Source organism: Patella vulgata, chromosome 1, assembly GCF_932274485.2.
Source record: "Patella vulgata chromosome 1, xgPatVulg1.2, whole genome shotgun sequence".
Taxonomy (NCBI): Eukaryota; Metazoa; Mollusca; class Gastropoda; family Patellidae; genus Patella; species Patella vulgata.
This window is the reverse complement of record NC_065879.2, coordinates 682,501-699,722: the sequence shown is the minus strand read 5'-3', so window position 1 is coordinate 699,722 and position 17,222 is coordinate 682,501. Positions and strand designations below refer to the sequence as shown.

At 37.3% G+C, this 17,222-nt stretch overlaps 1 protein-coding gene across 3 annotated transcripts in view; it reads left to right on the top strand.

Annotated features, from left to right (window-relative positions):
• The first annotated feature begins 3,698 nt into the window (after positions 1–3,698).
• LOC126808556 (protein IWS1 homolog) overlaps positions 3,699–17,222 on the top strand; it is a 24,125-nt gene continuing 10,601 nt past the window's right edge. The window contains exons 1-13 of one of the 3 annotated variants that reach the window (XM_056101134.1): positions 3,699–3,842; positions 6,049–6,079; positions 6,475–6,505; positions 6,958–7,666; positions 10,226–10,280; positions 11,105–11,160; positions 12,224–12,260; positions 13,053–13,116; positions 13,693–13,741; positions 14,368–14,497; positions 14,984–15,128; positions 16,048–16,130; positions 16,664–16,715. In XM_056101134.1, coding sequence (XP_055957109.1) covers positions 3,824–3,842; positions 6,049–6,079; positions 6,475–6,505; positions 6,958–7,666; positions 10,226–10,280; positions 11,105–11,160; positions 12,224–12,260; positions 13,053–13,116; positions 13,693–13,741; positions 14,368–14,497; positions 14,984–15,128; positions 16,048–16,130; positions 16,664–16,715 — 1,461 coding nt within the window. In that variant the 5' untranslated portion in view covers positions 3,699–3,823. Of the gene's footprint in view, positions 3,843–6,048; positions 6,108–6,382; positions 6,506–6,957; positions 7,667–10,225; positions 10,281–11,104; positions 11,161–12,223; positions 12,261–13,052; positions 13,117–13,692; positions 13,742–14,367; positions 14,498–14,983; positions 15,129–16,047; positions 16,131–16,663; positions 16,716–17,222 lie in introns of all 3 variants that reach the window. The other 2 variants (XM_056101127.1, XM_056101140.1) reach the window with 2 other exon arrangements.

Below are 17,222 nucleotides of genomic sequence, written 5' to 3'. Positions count from 1 at the left end.
GACTCTAATTTCAAATGAGTCATGTTTGGCGAAATGCGCCAGAAGTCTCAATCTAGCGGCTGGTTATTCGAATCTACACCGAAAGTATTTATTACGCAAGCTCTCCAGATAAAAAATATAGCGTCACCTTTTAACATGTGGAATATGCCTAGCCTCGTTCTTCGAGTCCCTTGTTACAAATGGCGCTGAAATGCATTATGGTACACGATTCGTGTACCAATGGTAAAATATCTATTTTGTCTTAAATATTGGATATCAGAAGCCCATCTTTCCCCGGTAAGATCACAGTATCAATGTTGATTTAAATTGACAAATAATTCGTGTTTTCAATGCCGAAGACTTTGGATGATATTTAATTAGAGACTTGGATTAAAGGCTCAATACCACTCTTGTTGTAACTGAATAATATGTCCCAATTTTTTATTCTGGTCAACAAATTGTACTATTTTAGAATATTTCAATTAATTGATGATACAAATTTCATCTTAACACACCTTATTCAAAAATTTTGAAAAATTCAACATAATGGTTTGAAACGTCTAACGTAAACCTTTTCAAATGAAACTTCGATTTAAAAATATTTTCGAACCCTCTGGACAAGTAAAATAGGATGTAATGGATAATTTACACAACAGGTAGGACACTTAAACATCTAGTACTTAGAGATATTATTTATTTTCTGGAGCTTTCAAGCCAGCAAGAGTGTTATTGTCCCTTTAAAGTCGAGAATTAAAGATGTGCGACATAGAGTCATATACATGACTACAAACAATATGCGACCCTTTAAGTTAAAGAATTATAGTCTAAGTTTAGTATGAATAATTTGAAGTTTTTGTTACTTCCGCCCAGTGTATAAAACTCTACATTAGCGGATTCATGTAATCTACGTGTAGATGACACACCAGAACGTGCCCCCATCAGGGACGTAACTAGCTCAGAGCAACGAGGGGGGCGGGTATTAGTGCTGTAAAATTGACGGACAATGTATATCTATTGTTTTTATGGTCGACAATTTTTTCACAGGGGGGCGAAACTTCTTGCAGGTGTGTGGGTGGGGGTTGGTGGCGGGGGTGCTTCGCTAAAAGTCTCTAATGTACGCCCCCTTTACCCACCTTCGATATTTGGCAATATTAGCTAACTAGCGGAAGATATTTTTGGCAATATTAGCTAACTAGATATATTTGGCAATATTAGCTAACTAGTGGAAGATATATTTGGCAATATTAGCCAACTAGTGGAAGATATATTTGGCAATATTAGCTAACTAGTGGAAGATATATTTGGCAATATTAGCTAACTAGTGGATGATATATTTGGCAATATTAGCTAACTAGTGGAAGATATATTTGGCAATATTAGCTAACTAGTGGAAGATATATTTGTAGGTCTATGTGCGTTTAAGAATGTGTAAAGGCGAAATGTTTTGATCTCTTGAATATTGTAGTATTTAAAATACACGAAAAACGTAATATACAATTTATAAATTGTAGTATAAAATACATCAATAAATTGTAACTAATGAATAAAACCAAGTAATGCAGGACGGAGGGTCTGAAACATTGGCGTGCACGTAAAAGATCCCTTGACAGTTGGAATTCGATATACGAGTAGGCCGTAGTGCCGTATTCCTGTCTTCATTAGCTCAGTTCGGAGCAGAACAGTAGGACGTTAAACCCCATTTCATTTCATTTCATTTATTAAGTGAGGGGAGGGGAGGGTGATTTCAGCTCATGTCGTCATAATGTTCCGGTTCGATGAATTTCGAGAAATGTATTTGGAGAAATGTTTTTAGAGAAATGTATTTGGAGAAATGTTTTGAAAAGTTTGTATTTGGAGATTTGTATTTGGAAATTTGTTGTTCGGGATTTTGTTTTTCGTTGTATTTCTTTGATGAAATGTAGGCTAATTTTTTGATTTTCTAAAAAGAAATTATCTTTATATTAAAATACAATTAAGTTAAACAAAAATACATCTTACATATCTGATTTGTGAAACAAATAATGATTTTAAAGGAGCTAAATCGCTAATATTTTGGATCTAGAAATTGACACAAATGGGTCACAAAGTATATAATAATGTAATGTGAATGTATATAAACTGACTTATATTCAATCGTTTCTGTTTTTACTGTAATTTCTTATCAGTTATATTCGGCGAAATACGCCAGAAGTCTCAACCCAATGGCAATCTCTATCATTTGGTCATTCCACTCTCTACCGATAGTATTTATTGCGCATGCTCTCCAGATAAGAATATGACGTCACCGTTTGACATGACTTGTGGAATATATCTAGCCTCTTTCTTCGAGTCCCTTGTTAAAATGGTGCTGAAATGCACCATGGTACGTGTACCAACGGTAAAATGTTTATTTTGTCTTAATTATTGGATATCAGAAGCCCACCTTTTCCCCTAAGATCACAAGATCAGTGTTGATTTAAATTGACAAATAAATCGTGTTTTCAATGTCGAAGATTTTGGATGATACTGAGTTAGAGTCTTAGCTACTTTAAGATACAAATGTTAATTTTAGTCGGAGGGCCTGACAAGGGCAGCTGTCTAGTCTTTCGGATGAGACGAAAAGCCAAGGTCCCGTGGAATGCACGTAAAAGATCCCTTGTCAGTTGGAATTCGATATAAGAGTAGCACGCTGTATGGCGTATGAAATGAAATGAAATGGGGTTTAACGTCCTACTGTTTTACTCCGAACTGGGCTAATGAAGACGGGCATACGACATACAGTGTGCTATGAGGGTGCCCGTACAGCGGCACTACGGCCTACTCTTATATCGAATTCCAACTGTCAAGGGATCTTTTACGTGCATGCCAATGTGTACACGGGACCTCGGTTTTTCGTCCCATCCGAACGACTAGACAGCTGTCCTTGTCAGACCCTCCGTCCTGCATCACTGACAAGGCAGAACCACGCCGGAAAATCTGTATGAACTTTCTCGGCCAATGCAGGGATCGAACACCCGACCTCCGGGCTAGCGAGCCAGCGCCTTACCCACTTAGCCACCCTGATCCCCGTATGGCGTATGCCCGTCTTCATTAGCCCAGTAGGAGCAGAACAGTAGGAGGTTAAACCTCATTTCATTTCATTTCATTTTGTTAATTTTAGTGTACAAATGTCGAAATACGACAACAAATGAAGAAATAAGAATTAAGGACTATGAATCAAGAACTAAGAACACCGAATAGAGAGCAGTTTGGTTTTCCATAACTTAAAGGGAGATGGACACAGCTCACCAAATATTTCTACGCCGTCACAAACAAGGGCCAAAGTTATTTTTAGTCTCTCTCTCCCTTTCCCCTTTTCCCCCTTTTGCATGGCGATTTTTGTTGACTTTTTGGTGTAGAATCGAAAAAAAGGGTTTGAAAATACATTTTCTGCCAGGTTTGGGTGAATATTCATGATTTTGAGGCGGAAGGATACAAGAGTTGTGAGGTTGGTTACGTTAAAATGTAGGGCCGGAAATTGCATGTTTACTTGTCTCTACTTCCAACTTGTGTATCTCAAGTTATGGTGAACCTCATACATGCTTTTGGGCAAGTGGTTGCCACATGTTGCTCCATCTGTGGCAGAAAGCGTTCTACCCAACGAAAATTTGGGAAAAAGTTAGAGCCAGTCTTAAGAGACGAGAATTAACATTAAAGTCAATGGGGAAATAATTAGTGATCTGTGGCCAGATAACGCTAATAAAAACCCTGAGAGTAATTCCCCGTAATTACATAGGGGGCGCTAAACAGAGAGTTAAAGCGTGATTGTATTTTTTGTTGTATTTTGTGTATTTTCAATCAATTTCAGAAAAAATATCAATATTAAATGGAATACGACGACACAGGTGAGTGAAAGGGTCACTTTGTGATCTTTGTAATTAATTTATTGACACATCTTGAACTGAATAAAATGCCACATTTATTCAATTGTTGACAACTTCAAATCAAGAAAAGTCGAACGCAATATGCCAATAGAAATATAAGGAAATAATGAGCGTAAATATTAAAAATTGCACGCTAAACAAATAGTCCTACAATGTTGGTACAATAACAAATTAACAATTAAATTAAGTTATTACCTCGATAGATTAGATTACCAATGCCTATGAGTGCCAACAAAACAATCTCAGAATTGAAAATATATTAAAAGGAGCTAAATCGCTAACATTTGGGACCTAGAAATTGACAAAAGTGGGTCGCAACGCATATAATACTGTAATATGAATGTATATAAACTGATTTACATTCAATGGTTTCCGTTTTTACTCCAGTTTCAAATCAGTTATGTTCGGCAAAATAAGCCAGCAGTCTCAATCGAGTGCAAATTTCTAGCGTCTGGTTATTCCAGTCTACATACGCCGTTCGATTTGGTGCAATGTGTCTAGCCTCGTCCCTCGAGTCTCTTTTTACAACTGGGGCTGAAGCGCATTATGGTACACGATTCGTGTACCAATGGTAAAATGTTTATTTTGTCTTAAATATTAGATATCAAACGCCCATCTTATTCCGGTAAGATCACAACATCAATGTTGATTTAATTTGACAAATAAATCGTGTTTTCAATGTTGAAGATTTTGGATGATATTGAGTTAGAGACTTAGCTACTTTAAAAGGGTCAGGGATAGAGAGAGTACCAGTACTGAGAGTAGGAAAAAGTTTAAGCTAATATATATATATATACCCATATATTTACCTGTGGTAAAGGTAAGAAGATAAAAGACTGAAACAAACCCCAATTTAATACAATTTTATAGAGGAATAATTCACAATGGATAGTTTGACAAACATATGGGAAATGAACAAATCTCCACGTTTTATTGAAGGATTGGGTGACCAAGTGGTTTAACGTGTACCTTTTAGATCATAAGATCTGCTATAGATTCACATGACGTGGTTATTTTTTCCCACACTTGTACATGACAAAGACAAGAAGGCTTCTCTGTCCAATCTCCTGGGTTTCTCCAGGTTCCTTGGTTTCCTCCCACTGTTAAAGACCCAATGTGCAAGCTAATTATTGAAATAAAATTGAACCATATGTTACTCCCAAAATAACCTAGTTATATTAAGTGGACATTAAACCCCTTTTCTCTCAATAAAAATGATTATTATTCATCCAACTGTTCAAATCAAACTTGATGTATCTCTATAGCCTACACAATATGTATGATAATGAATTGTAAAATCTCATCAAATCGAACAGTTACATGTACTGTACAGTATTACTTGACAAATAAATCTAAGAGGCGAATATCTTCAAAATTCCTTCATCCTTCAGTAAATAAATTTCTATTTTGTTTTCTGGAACACATCTGTAACCCAGGTATTATTTAATCTTATGTATCTACCACTAATTTCTTTCATATGCGTTTAATATCCAATCTATGTTTAAAAATTCGTAAAAACTGTTTAAAATCACCATATATCGTTTAGTTTTTACTTCTGTCCAGTTTAAAGCTGACCATTCAATTTTGATAATGAGTGTCCAATTTACAAGTGTTTATTTTCTCAATCACTGTTAAAAAATAAACAACCCAATTGATTAATGATGTATAATGATTAATTTTTGAACAGTGGTCAGGGAATTAAATACTTGTAAATTGGACACTCATTATCAAAATTAATCAGTCAGCTTTAAACGGTACACAAGAAGAAATTACATGATTTTTTGTGATTTTAAACGATTATTAAACAAAGATTACCTGTAGATATTATACGAATGTGAAAGAAATTAGTGCTAGATACACAAGATTAAATGATACCTGGGTTACAGTGTAATTACACCCACAGGTACATGTACATCTTAGATTAAGCTATCTAATCTTGTACAGCCTTCGTGAATCTCTAATGGCATTAACTGAGCAAAAACTATCAATCATATTTTTCTCAAAAACAAACTTTGATTATTGTTATTTAGTTACATGTATATGTTAATATGGCCAACCAAGCATAAATTTTCCAAAACTACATGACGTCACTCGCAGAGACTGCGGCAGTGTCAATAAAAGGCTGAATAATAGAGTTATTTACTTTTGTCTATTTATATTTATGTAGGAAGTGGAGGAAGTACACCTGTACAAGATGAACCAGAAAATGAACAGCAACTTAAACAGGTAAAAATAACACCTGTAATTATCAACTTGTATATAATGAATTAAAGGTAGAGTTTGTGTATTTACAGGTATTAAGTTACATGTATATACATGTATGTGACAAGTGATGATACTGATAGGTTACATAGGCTACATACAGCTAAGTAAAAACTGTAACTTTTCTATGGCTGTACAAATGTACTGTGTAATTACTATACAGACAGTAACCATTATAGATATACCTGGTTGTTGTCATATAACCCTTGTATTATATCTATAAATGTGCTTTTTTTCAGGGGTCTGATGCTAGTGGATCCCCTATTGGTTCTCCAGGTGGTGCCGCTAGTGTAGATGATGATGTAGAAATGGCTACCAGAGATGAAGCAGATGATGATGATTATGTTAATGATGGTGGAGATGTAAGTTCTATTGTATCTTCAAAACCTTGAAATTTGAGGTTTTTGTGCGTCCAGATTTATCCCCTAAGCTTGTAGTATAGAGGGGGGAGGGGGTGGCCGAATGGTTAGCACGTGGGCGTTGCATCATAAGGTCTGTCATTGAGTCAACTGGCATGGTTTCAATTCCCCCGGGTGTACGTGACAAGGACTAGGGTCGTCTGTCAACTCCCATAGGTTTTTGCCGGGTCCTCCAGTTTCCTCCCACTGATAAAGACCCATATGTGCAAGCGAATTATTGAAATAAAATTGAACCATATGTTAGTCTCGAAATGACCTATTTTGTGTCGAGTGGATGTTAAACTCTCTCCCTCTCTCTCTCCCAGATTGTTGAAGAGAAGTGATATATTAATACTGTTTCATTCGTTGTTGTCGTTTAAGCTTCTTGTAACATTTGTTGTTTTTTTTCTTTCCAGGTTGTTCGTGAAGATGTTCATGAAGAAGATGAGGATGATGTAGAACGCGAAGTTGTTGAACATGAGGTGGATAATGATGGAGATGATTACGATGCCGACAGCCCTTCAGCCCCTGTTGGGAGTCCTCCAACCCCTGTTGGCAGTGCTCCAGGATCTCCTGCAGAAAGTCCCATGGGTTCACCAGCCGGTAGTCGATCACAATCACCAGCAGGTTCAGATAGAAGCAGATCAGCATCTCCAATGGGACTTGGTCCTGGTTCTCCGGCTGGGTCAGCTAGAAGTAGGTCCAATTCACCAGAAGGCCCTGGGCCTGGATCACCGTTAAGTGCACCTGGTTCTCCAGTTGGATCACACCGCAGTCGTTCAGGTAGCAGAAGTAGGTCAGGTTCTCCAGCCTCAAGAGCTTCCAGAAGTAGGTCACGATCAGGTTCACCGGCTAGATCAGGTTCAGGTTCGCGATCAAGGTCAAGGTCAAGATCGGGATCTCCAGCTAGATCAAGATCTGGATCACGTGCACGTTCTAGATCAGGCTCTAGATCAGGTTCAGGATCTCCAGCAAGGTCAAGATCAGGATCACGTGCTGGGAGCAGATCTCGATCAAGAAGTAGAAGTGGATCCCCTGCTAGAAGTAGGAGTGGTTCACGTTCACCAGCGAGAAGTCGTCAATCCAGTAGATCGAGATCAAGAAGTAGATCGAGATCACCTTCAGGTAATATTCATTTATAAAATTTATCAGTAAAATATTTAATACTTCGTAATGCATTTGTAATTGTTTATAAAATGTATCACTCAAAAATTAAATTTTTCGTAATATATTCCAAATAATCTTTTATATAATGTATGAATCGGTAGAGTGGCGAGCTGTCTTCCCAGATTCCTCTCAGTAAGCTACTAGTTTCGATCATATTCTAATCCATTGAAGAACAGGTCTATTATACAACTGTCAAATATAAATATTATTGATGTTTATTTAAAGATGGGTTCCCAGAAAAGTATTTATCGGGTGGTTATTTCCAATAAAAGTATGGCAATTTTGGTATATATGGAAAGTAGAGATGTCCAATCTTACTAGAAAATACTGGATTCCCTGAAAAACACCCATGGAGCGTATACAGGACAAAAATGTAAGGGTTCCCCTAATCGACAGCCCGACGATTAGGAATGTCTGCATGCGTGACGTCAAAGGTTGCACGCGGAGATTGAGCGCTTGGTGTAGATGCTGATAAATTTTATGAAGAGTTAGACGTACAACACTTTCTGAGAAAAAAATGACGGAAAAAGATGCGGGCAGTGGATAATCTGAGAATTTAATTAGCATTCGATATTTGTAATAAATAGTCAGTGATTAAAGACAACATCGCCTTGTGTATGCAACGAATTCTCCTCCGACCTCGCAAGGGTTGCTATGTAAGTTACGTGACACAAACATGTCCTCTTTTGGTCGATTTTTATAGCAGGGTATTCCTCGTCAATTACAATGTTTTGAGAAGGATTTGAAGCAAAATTATGATAAATTAATTAGATAACATAGATAAAATTAGATAACATTCAAGTAGGAAATTCTTTTATCAAACTCTCCAGTAAAGTAAAAGATCTGGGAGGTTATTTAGATAGTAACAATAGCATGATAAGTCATGTGAACCATCTTACTAAAACATGATACTACAGTGCACTCTGTCACATCCGACATCGTACGGGATCGTTACAATATGTCGGATTATGCAGAGTGTCGGAATACCCAGTTTTCGCAAAACCGGAAATATTGTAACTTCGAAAACCGGAAGTATTATTATAATGTACCTTCGAACATAGAACTTCGAATCACCAGAATGTTATTCCCTTTCAAAATGATTTCTGTACATTCAAAATTGTATTACATTAATTTTTTTATTTCATTTAACATGCGTAGGCATTTTGAATAGGTCAAGTCTGTCGTTAATTTATCTTCTTAGCCGTCTTCAGTTGATCGAACTCTTTCCTTTGCTATCAAGTGTTCATTGATAATGGGCGTACTTGATTGAACGTTCCGGAATTGAATTCTCTCAATCCCAAAAATAGTGACTAGGTCAAGTCTGTTGTTAATTTATCTTCTTCGGCGTCTTCAATTGATCCCACTCTTGTCTTTGCTATCACGTGTTCGTTGATAATGGGCGTACTCGATTCTACGTTCCGGAATTGAATTCTCTCAATCCCGAAAAATAGTGACAATTGGGTGAAAATTACATCACAATTCTACTCACTAACCCTCCGTCGTCGGGACTGACAGAACTGTGACAGGACTGAATTCTGCGTCACTCGATTGCAATTCTGTCAATTCGGGACGATCCGGATTGTGAATCGAGCATCTCCAGGTCGTCGTCACACGGTTCGAAGAGATCTGTAGGGTGACCAAACTTATAGGTTATTCAGGTTCAATCGGCATGCGCAACGAATGTTTCCAACAGGTGCTAGGAATATTTTTACGACTGTGAATTCGGGGTAAAAATTCGTGGATATTCTTGAGTATTTGTCACAACTGTCATACAAGAGATTAAAATTATCAAAGTAATCAACAAAGACCCACGATAGCGAGTTTTAATCTCACAGGTAATTGATTGGTGATTGCTTCACACCCATCCAGTTTTAATCTCACGGATAATTGATCGGTAAGTGTTTGCTTGACACCCACTGATTGAAGGCCGGATTATACGGTGTCGATTCAATGGAAATCGTATGGCGAACGGCTGATTGATGTCGTAATCCGGAAGTAATTTTTGGCTGAAGTAATAAGGAGATAAATCAGGACATGAAAATGGTGTCGGATGTGACAGAGTGCCGGAGTGATCAGAGGTCGGATGTGACAGAGTGCACTGTATCATATCAATAATATTAGTAGTATTCATCATCTTCTCACAACTGAAGCCACAGCTACACTCAATCGCTCGCTAATTTTCTCACGATTAGACTATTGTAACAGTCTCCTCCTCAGTGTTTCAAAAGAATTATTACAAAGGATGCAAAAAAAAATCAAAATTCAGCGGCTTGACTAGTCACAAAAATTCCTGTTAGATCCAGTATAACCCCTGCATTAAAATCACTTCATTGGCTCCGTATCGCTGAAAGAATTGACTTTAAAATTCTATCTATTGTGTATCGCTGTTTAAATGGAACTGGTCCTGCATACTAGCCTATTATTAAAAAGAAATCATTTTCATACCTGGTTATGATTGATATGTGCAGACTGTTCCGTGTTGTAACACCTGTATTCAACATGTGTTTATAATTACAGGTGAGAGAAGAGTGGTTAGATCACCTGTCAGTGGTTCAGATAAAGAGAATGATGAGTAAGTAACATATATCACATAGAAGAATCAGGTTATAGATATACAAATGATTAACGGAATTCTCTACAAACATCCGATAATAATCCTGCGTCTCTGTGTCACTTGCTCCTGTAATAAAGTGGGATATGGTATGGGGTTTCAAGTCCTACTGTTCTGCCCTGACTAGGCCAATGAAGATGAGCATACGCCATGTAGGGTGCTACGGCCTACTCTTATATCAAGTTTAAACTGTCGGGGGTTCTTTTACGTGGGGGGATCACGTGGCTAAGTGGGTAGGACACTGGCTCGCTACCCTGGAGGTCGGGTGTTCGATCCCTGAATTGGCCGAGAAAGTCCATCCAGATTTTCCGGCATCGTTGCCCCTTGTCAGGACGGAGGGCCTGACAAGGACAGCTGTCTAGTCATTCGGATGAGACGGAAAACTGTGGCCCCGTGTATACATTGGCGTGCACATAAAAGATCCCTTGACAGTTGGAATTCGATATAAGAGTAGGCCGTAGTGCCGCTGTCCAAGCAAAATTTCCCTTATAGCACACTGTATGGCGTATGCCCGTCTTCATTAGCCCAGTTCGGAGCAAAACAGTAGGATGTTAAACCCCATTTCATTTCATTTCTTTTACGTGAACGTCAATTTGTACACGTGTCCGTTTTGGGGTGGTTTTTTTTGTCCCATCCAAACGACTATACTGAGAAGCAGCGTGTCATCACAGTAAAAATAGGCAACTTTTCCATCAAGAACTTAGTTACTATAGCTTTTGGGGTTTTTTTTATCCTGGATAAATTTATTCAAATTAGGATATATAACTATTTTTTGTTGTTTTCAGTGATAAACCCATTGAAACTGATGCTGACGTTTCACCAACCAAGAAAAGAAAAAGAGGTACGGTAACCAAGACAACTTAATTATTTGACAAAACATGATTTCACATGGTCATATTTAAACCAGTCGGATTAAAAACACAGATTCTAATTCGTTTTGTTTTTTATTGTTCAAAATTTCGTTTTACATGTCTTTACTACACTAGGATCTGGAAGAGTTGTTATATTACGGGCGTTTTGGTTGAAGTGGGGGATAAGCCAATGAAACATTCTGTTACAACGACTTTTGGCGTGCCATGCACAGAACTGTGGGTAAACCACTAGAAATGCCAACGCTGATTGATTAATCAATGTTAGGCATCATAGGGTCAAAAGCCGCTCGTGTGACCCCTGACACGACCTTCGAGTACAACTTGTTAGATATTAATGTAGGGTAGGCCATCGATAGTATAAAAAAACGAAATGAAATATAGATTTGTATTTTAATCAGATTGGGTTTGAACTGAGATCAACCAGGTAGTGTTAACTGTATATTTATACATAACAGGTAGTGTTAACTGTATATTTATACATAACAGGTAGTGTTAACTGTATATTTATACATAACAGGTAGTGTTAACTGTATATTTATACATAACAGAAGGACAGTGTATTTTTATACATACATTTTTATTACACGCCCACATTTTCATGGGGATGTATATTGTCATCGCCCCTGTCTCGACGTCTGTCTACACTCTACAGGTCACAATTTTTATCCAATTTTGATGAAACTTGACATATAATTTTATCTCCCAAAGTTCTCGGTTCCATTCGAAACTGTCATGTAACTTCATGGATTACCCCCTGATTGTACGAGAAATCATGTTTTTAGCTTGTGGAGACACTTGAGGTCATAATTTTTATCTGATTTTGATGAAACTCTAAATGTATGTTTATAACCCAAAGATATTCACACATATCAGACCGTAACCTCCTGGCTTATGGCTTCTGATTGTACGAAAAATCACGTTTATAGCTTGTGGTCCCTCTAGAGGTGATAATGTGCCCGTCTTAGTAGCCGTGTTTCTACAGTAAGGTAGGATGTTAAACCCTATTTCATTTTATTTGTTTATTTATTTTAGTTAAAGTCATGAGTGATGATGAAAGTGAAAAAGAAGAGTAAGCACATTTTATAGATTTGATCAAATCTCAGAACGGGAATCACGGTGGCTAAGTGGATTAGACGCTGGCTCACTAGTCTGGAGGTTGCATGTTAGATTCCTGCATTGGCCGAGAAAGTTCATAGGGATTTTCATAGTCGTTCAGATGTGATAAAAAATGAGGTCCCATGTCTAAATTGGCATGCACGTAAAAGATCCCAGGGCAGTCGGAATTTCGATATAAGAGTAGGCCGTAGTGCCGCTGCCCAGGCAAAATTTCCCTCATAGTACACTGTATGGTGTATGCTCGTCTGCATTAGCCCCGTTGGACGTTCAACCCCATTTCATTTGATTCCAAGTCTCTGAACATCGCTTGCCAATTACCTGTACACTATTGTGAAAGCTGAATATCCGTACAAAAATAGTTGAACTGAAAATTTATTAGCATTGAGCCACCACTAGAGATAGGAGTGGGGGTGTGGTCGTATGGTTTATAACATGTTTATCACATGTTCGTTGAATCATATGATCTGGTGCTGATGATTCCCCCGTGTTTCCTCTGGTTTCCTCTCTAGTCCCCCAAAACAATTAAAGATATTATACAGAGAAAAGATTTTGCTTTTTTTGGTGGGTATCCCAAGATTCATAATGGAACAACGTTTGTGGACATCTCCGACAGGTTTAGCTGTTGTTAGTAATGCACCAACCTTTGTGGACATCTCCGACAGGTTTAGTTGTTGTTAGGATATCTTTGATTGCCTAGCAACTTAGTTGGTCATTAATGTAGTTTATTTGTTATTTTTATCTACAGAGCTGAAGAAAATGAGTTAATAGCTGATATCTTTGGTTCAAGTGATGAAGACGAGGAATTTGAGGTAATTTAGGGTTATAATTAGGGCCTAGAAATTTTGGGTTATAATTAGGGCCTAGAAATTTTATAACATCACTTTACACTGTAGCCCAGGTATCATTTAGCTCTAATTCCTTTACATTCATTCAGTATCAAAATCATCTAAAATCCCCCCAATTCGTCTAACTTGTGCTTGTGTCCAGTTTAAAACTAACTGTTCAATTTTAATTAGATGATTTATTGTGATATTAGACGATTTTTTATATGCCCACATTGGAATGTGGTTGTATATTGTCGTCGCCCCCGTCCATCCGTGGACGCTCTAGAGGCTAAAGTTAATATCTGATTGACTTTAAATTTATAGACAGTGTTTAAGGCCATGAGACGAAGAAGCCTATTGATTTTCACCGATTTCCAATAATTACTGCCAGAGTTATGGCCCTTGACATACAGAAGTTTTAATAAGTTTTGTGATGCTGGTACAAACTGTCATCATACATACAGACGTTTATTACGTTGGTGTGGAGGTCAGATGATCTAGTGGTTTAACGTGTGGGGGTCAGGTACTGTCACGATACACATCTTCTTGTGATTATTTCAGGGTTTCGGTGAAGCTGATGTTGAAGGGACGTCTAAAAAGAAGAAATCAGGTTGGTTCTGTTAAATTGAAAAATACATGTAGATTAATTAGAATTTTGTCTATATTATTTAAACGTCTGATTGAAAAAGTGGGGAGCGGCATCCTGCAAAACATATATCAAAAGTTGAACTATAAAAGACAGAATTATTTTGGTTTATCGTAGAAGTGGGATGTGGGATGGTAACGAACGAAATGGTCTGGTGGAGAAATGGGGTGGGGGATGGGAACGAATGAAATGGTTTGTCGTAGAAGGGGAGTGGGTGATGGAAACGAACGAAATGGTTTGTGGAAGAAGTGGAGTGGGGGATCGAAACAAACAAAATGGTTTGTGCAAGAAAGGGGATGGGAACGACCAAAATGATTTGTGGGAGAAGTGGGGTGGGGGATAGAAACGGTATACATCATGTAAAACAAAAGTTGAACTATAAAGACAAGTTGAAGAGTGTAGTCTGTGATATCACAGCAGAGTAAGGTGTTTGCTCACTGTCCTGTGCTCGACCTGCCAAAATGATTGGCATTCTCTGGTGTACATGTGGTTCTCCCTTGTCAGTGGTGCCAAACTGAGATGTGCCGAGTATAGTCATTCGTATGGGATGAAAAACTGGGGTATTTTATGTAATATTTTGTATTTTGTAGCTGTTTTATCTGATGATGCTGGTGAAGGTGCTGATGGGATTGTACCAGAAGAAGCACCACCACCTGCTGTTGGCAAGGATGATGATGATTCTGATGAAGGTGTGGAAGATGGTGATAAAGATGGTGGAACGTAAGTTCTTCTTCTTTTTCTTCTTCTTCTTAATTATCCACGTCACACATTATCCAGGTACACCGTTAAATTGTTGCGATCCACATCAATATCATGATATAAAACAATTTTATTTCTTCGACGTCGGCAAGATTAAAATATCAATTCTTGGTAATTATTGTAGCACCTGAATCACAATATGTATCGTATCGTGAATACAGTGGCAATACCCAGCATTAGTATATGGTTCACCTGTCAAAATGAACCATATGATAGTCCCAAAATGTTTTGTAATTTGTGTCAGGTGGACATTTAACTCTTTTCAAAGTGACAAATTGTATTTTTGCTTTTCAAAATACTGGTGATGGATCTCATTATGTGACATCCATATTTTGATTGTATAGAGATGTTATTGTCTGGCCTGATTTTGGTTGTATACAGTGGTTATTGTGTGGCCTGATTTTTGTTGTAGAAGACTGTAGTAGACTGTCTGGATTTTTATTCTAGTATTGTATCCGATTTTGATCTGATGTTGGAGAGAAGGAGAGATGAGAAACAGAGACAGCGAAGGAAGAAGAAAGAGGGTGATTTAATCAATGATAACGATGATCTGGTGGATGATATGATCAAAAAGATGAAACAGGCTGCGGAGGTAAACTACTTTAATCCCCTCAAAAAAAAACAACACAAAGGCCAAACAAAAAAAACACAACATGACGGCCAAACAAAAAAAACACAACATGACGGCCATACAAAAAAATATTCTGGTTTCCTGACAATCCTTTCATAAAATGTGATGCGGAGGATTGTTTTCAGACAATAGGAGGGAGGGTTTTAATCTGTGAAAAGATGAAGAAATATCACTACTGCTGTACTGGGCTACACATTTCAGGGCGCTACATTAACCTCATCATGGGTGGCGTACACTTCAAATTTATTCTTCCTGTAACTCAAGGAAAATATTGACATGAGGTAATTAATGAGAACAAGGGATGTGTCCACTCGACACAAACTAGGTCATTTTGGGACTAACATGGTTCAATTTTATTTCAATAATTCACCTGCATGTAGGGGTCTTTAGCAGTGGGAGGAAACCGAAGATTAGATAATGATTGTTGGATTTATAACTGTTTAGTTTCTAGAGCAGTGTTGATTAATTAATTAGTCTGTTTAATTACTCAACAACTTTTGAGAAACTAAACAGTTATATACCCAACGCCCATTATCTAATCTAGACAGACCATTTAAACTACCTGACAGTAGAAACACAATGGTTTTCTATGATTCTCAACGGATTTGAACAGTTTACCAACAATGGTTTGAAACTAAACATTATATACAGAAACTCCTGATAAAACAACACAACTAAATGATAACCAAGTCTTAGAGTTAATATCTGCGTATTATTAGCTGTCAATAAATTATGGTCCAATCCCACCTTATAACTGACAAGGGTCATCTGCCTAACCTCATGGGTTTTTCTCTGGGTTCTCAAATTTTATCTCACTGATATAGAAGTCAAAAACAGAAATTCTTGTTTTTTATTATTTTTTTATAAAATTTGTTTATAGGAAGATCGAGAATTAAACCAAAAACGTCAAGCTGCTACCAAAAAAATCAAATTACTTCCCTTTGTCATGTCACAACTAAAAAAGTAAGTAGAGATCCAGTTAGTATTTAAAATTAATTTATTTCATATTCATTCAATATCAAATCTTTATTTGAAAAATCGTCTAAAATCACAAAAATTCATCTAATTTGTACTGGTGAACTGCGGCCTGTACGAAATGTCCTGGATGTATTGGGTTGCCCGTCCCCCCTAGTAAATGTCCTAGATGTATTGGGTTGCCCGTCGCCCCTAGTAAATGTCCTAGATGTATTGGGTTGCCCGTCGCCCCTAGTAAATGTCCTAGATGTATTGGGTTGCCCGTCGCCCCTAGTAAATGTCCTAGATGTATTGGGTTGCACGTCTCCCCTAGTAAATGTCCTAGATGTATTGGGTTGCCCGTGGCCCCAAGTAAATGTCCTAGATGTATTGGGTTGCCCGTGGCCCCTAGTAAATTTCCTAGATGTATTGGGTTGCCCGTGGCCCCTAGTAAATGTCCTAGATGAAAGTGTATAAGGGTTGCCCATGGCCTCTGGTAATTGTCCTATCAGAGGGAATAATTTGTTTGATTTTTGTTTCAGGTCCGATTTGCATTCCATATTTTTAGATTCTGGTATTTTAGCAGCCATTACGGTATGTTGTTTAATATTGTTAACGCTCTTCGTCTTTGATCTGGGGTATGGTAGGGAAATATGGGTAGTTACGTTATTCACAGAATACATTTAAACATAAAACATATAAGTTATATTTATCAATTAATTATAAGATAATATGAAAACATTCTTGGCCTAACGGAGAGAAACAAAATATGCTAAAGAATTCATACAAATATTTCAACAGTTTTACGTCTCCTATAGGAAATGTTTAAAGATACATTATGTAAAATTTAGATAAGGAGCTGTCCGTTCTTGCTTTAATAGCTCAAAATACAAAAATACAAAATGAATATATTGAAAATTTCGTTCAAGTTACTTTATTGTGAACAAAGTTTTGAGTATTTGAGGTTTTCACAAGTGAGTCTCGTTTATGTAATATCATTGCTACGATGATAAAGGTAGTTTTGATAATCCATTTTATCAATAAAATTATGTCATTGCAAGGCTGTTATAATCCATTGAATATCCAAGCCATCCGATAGTC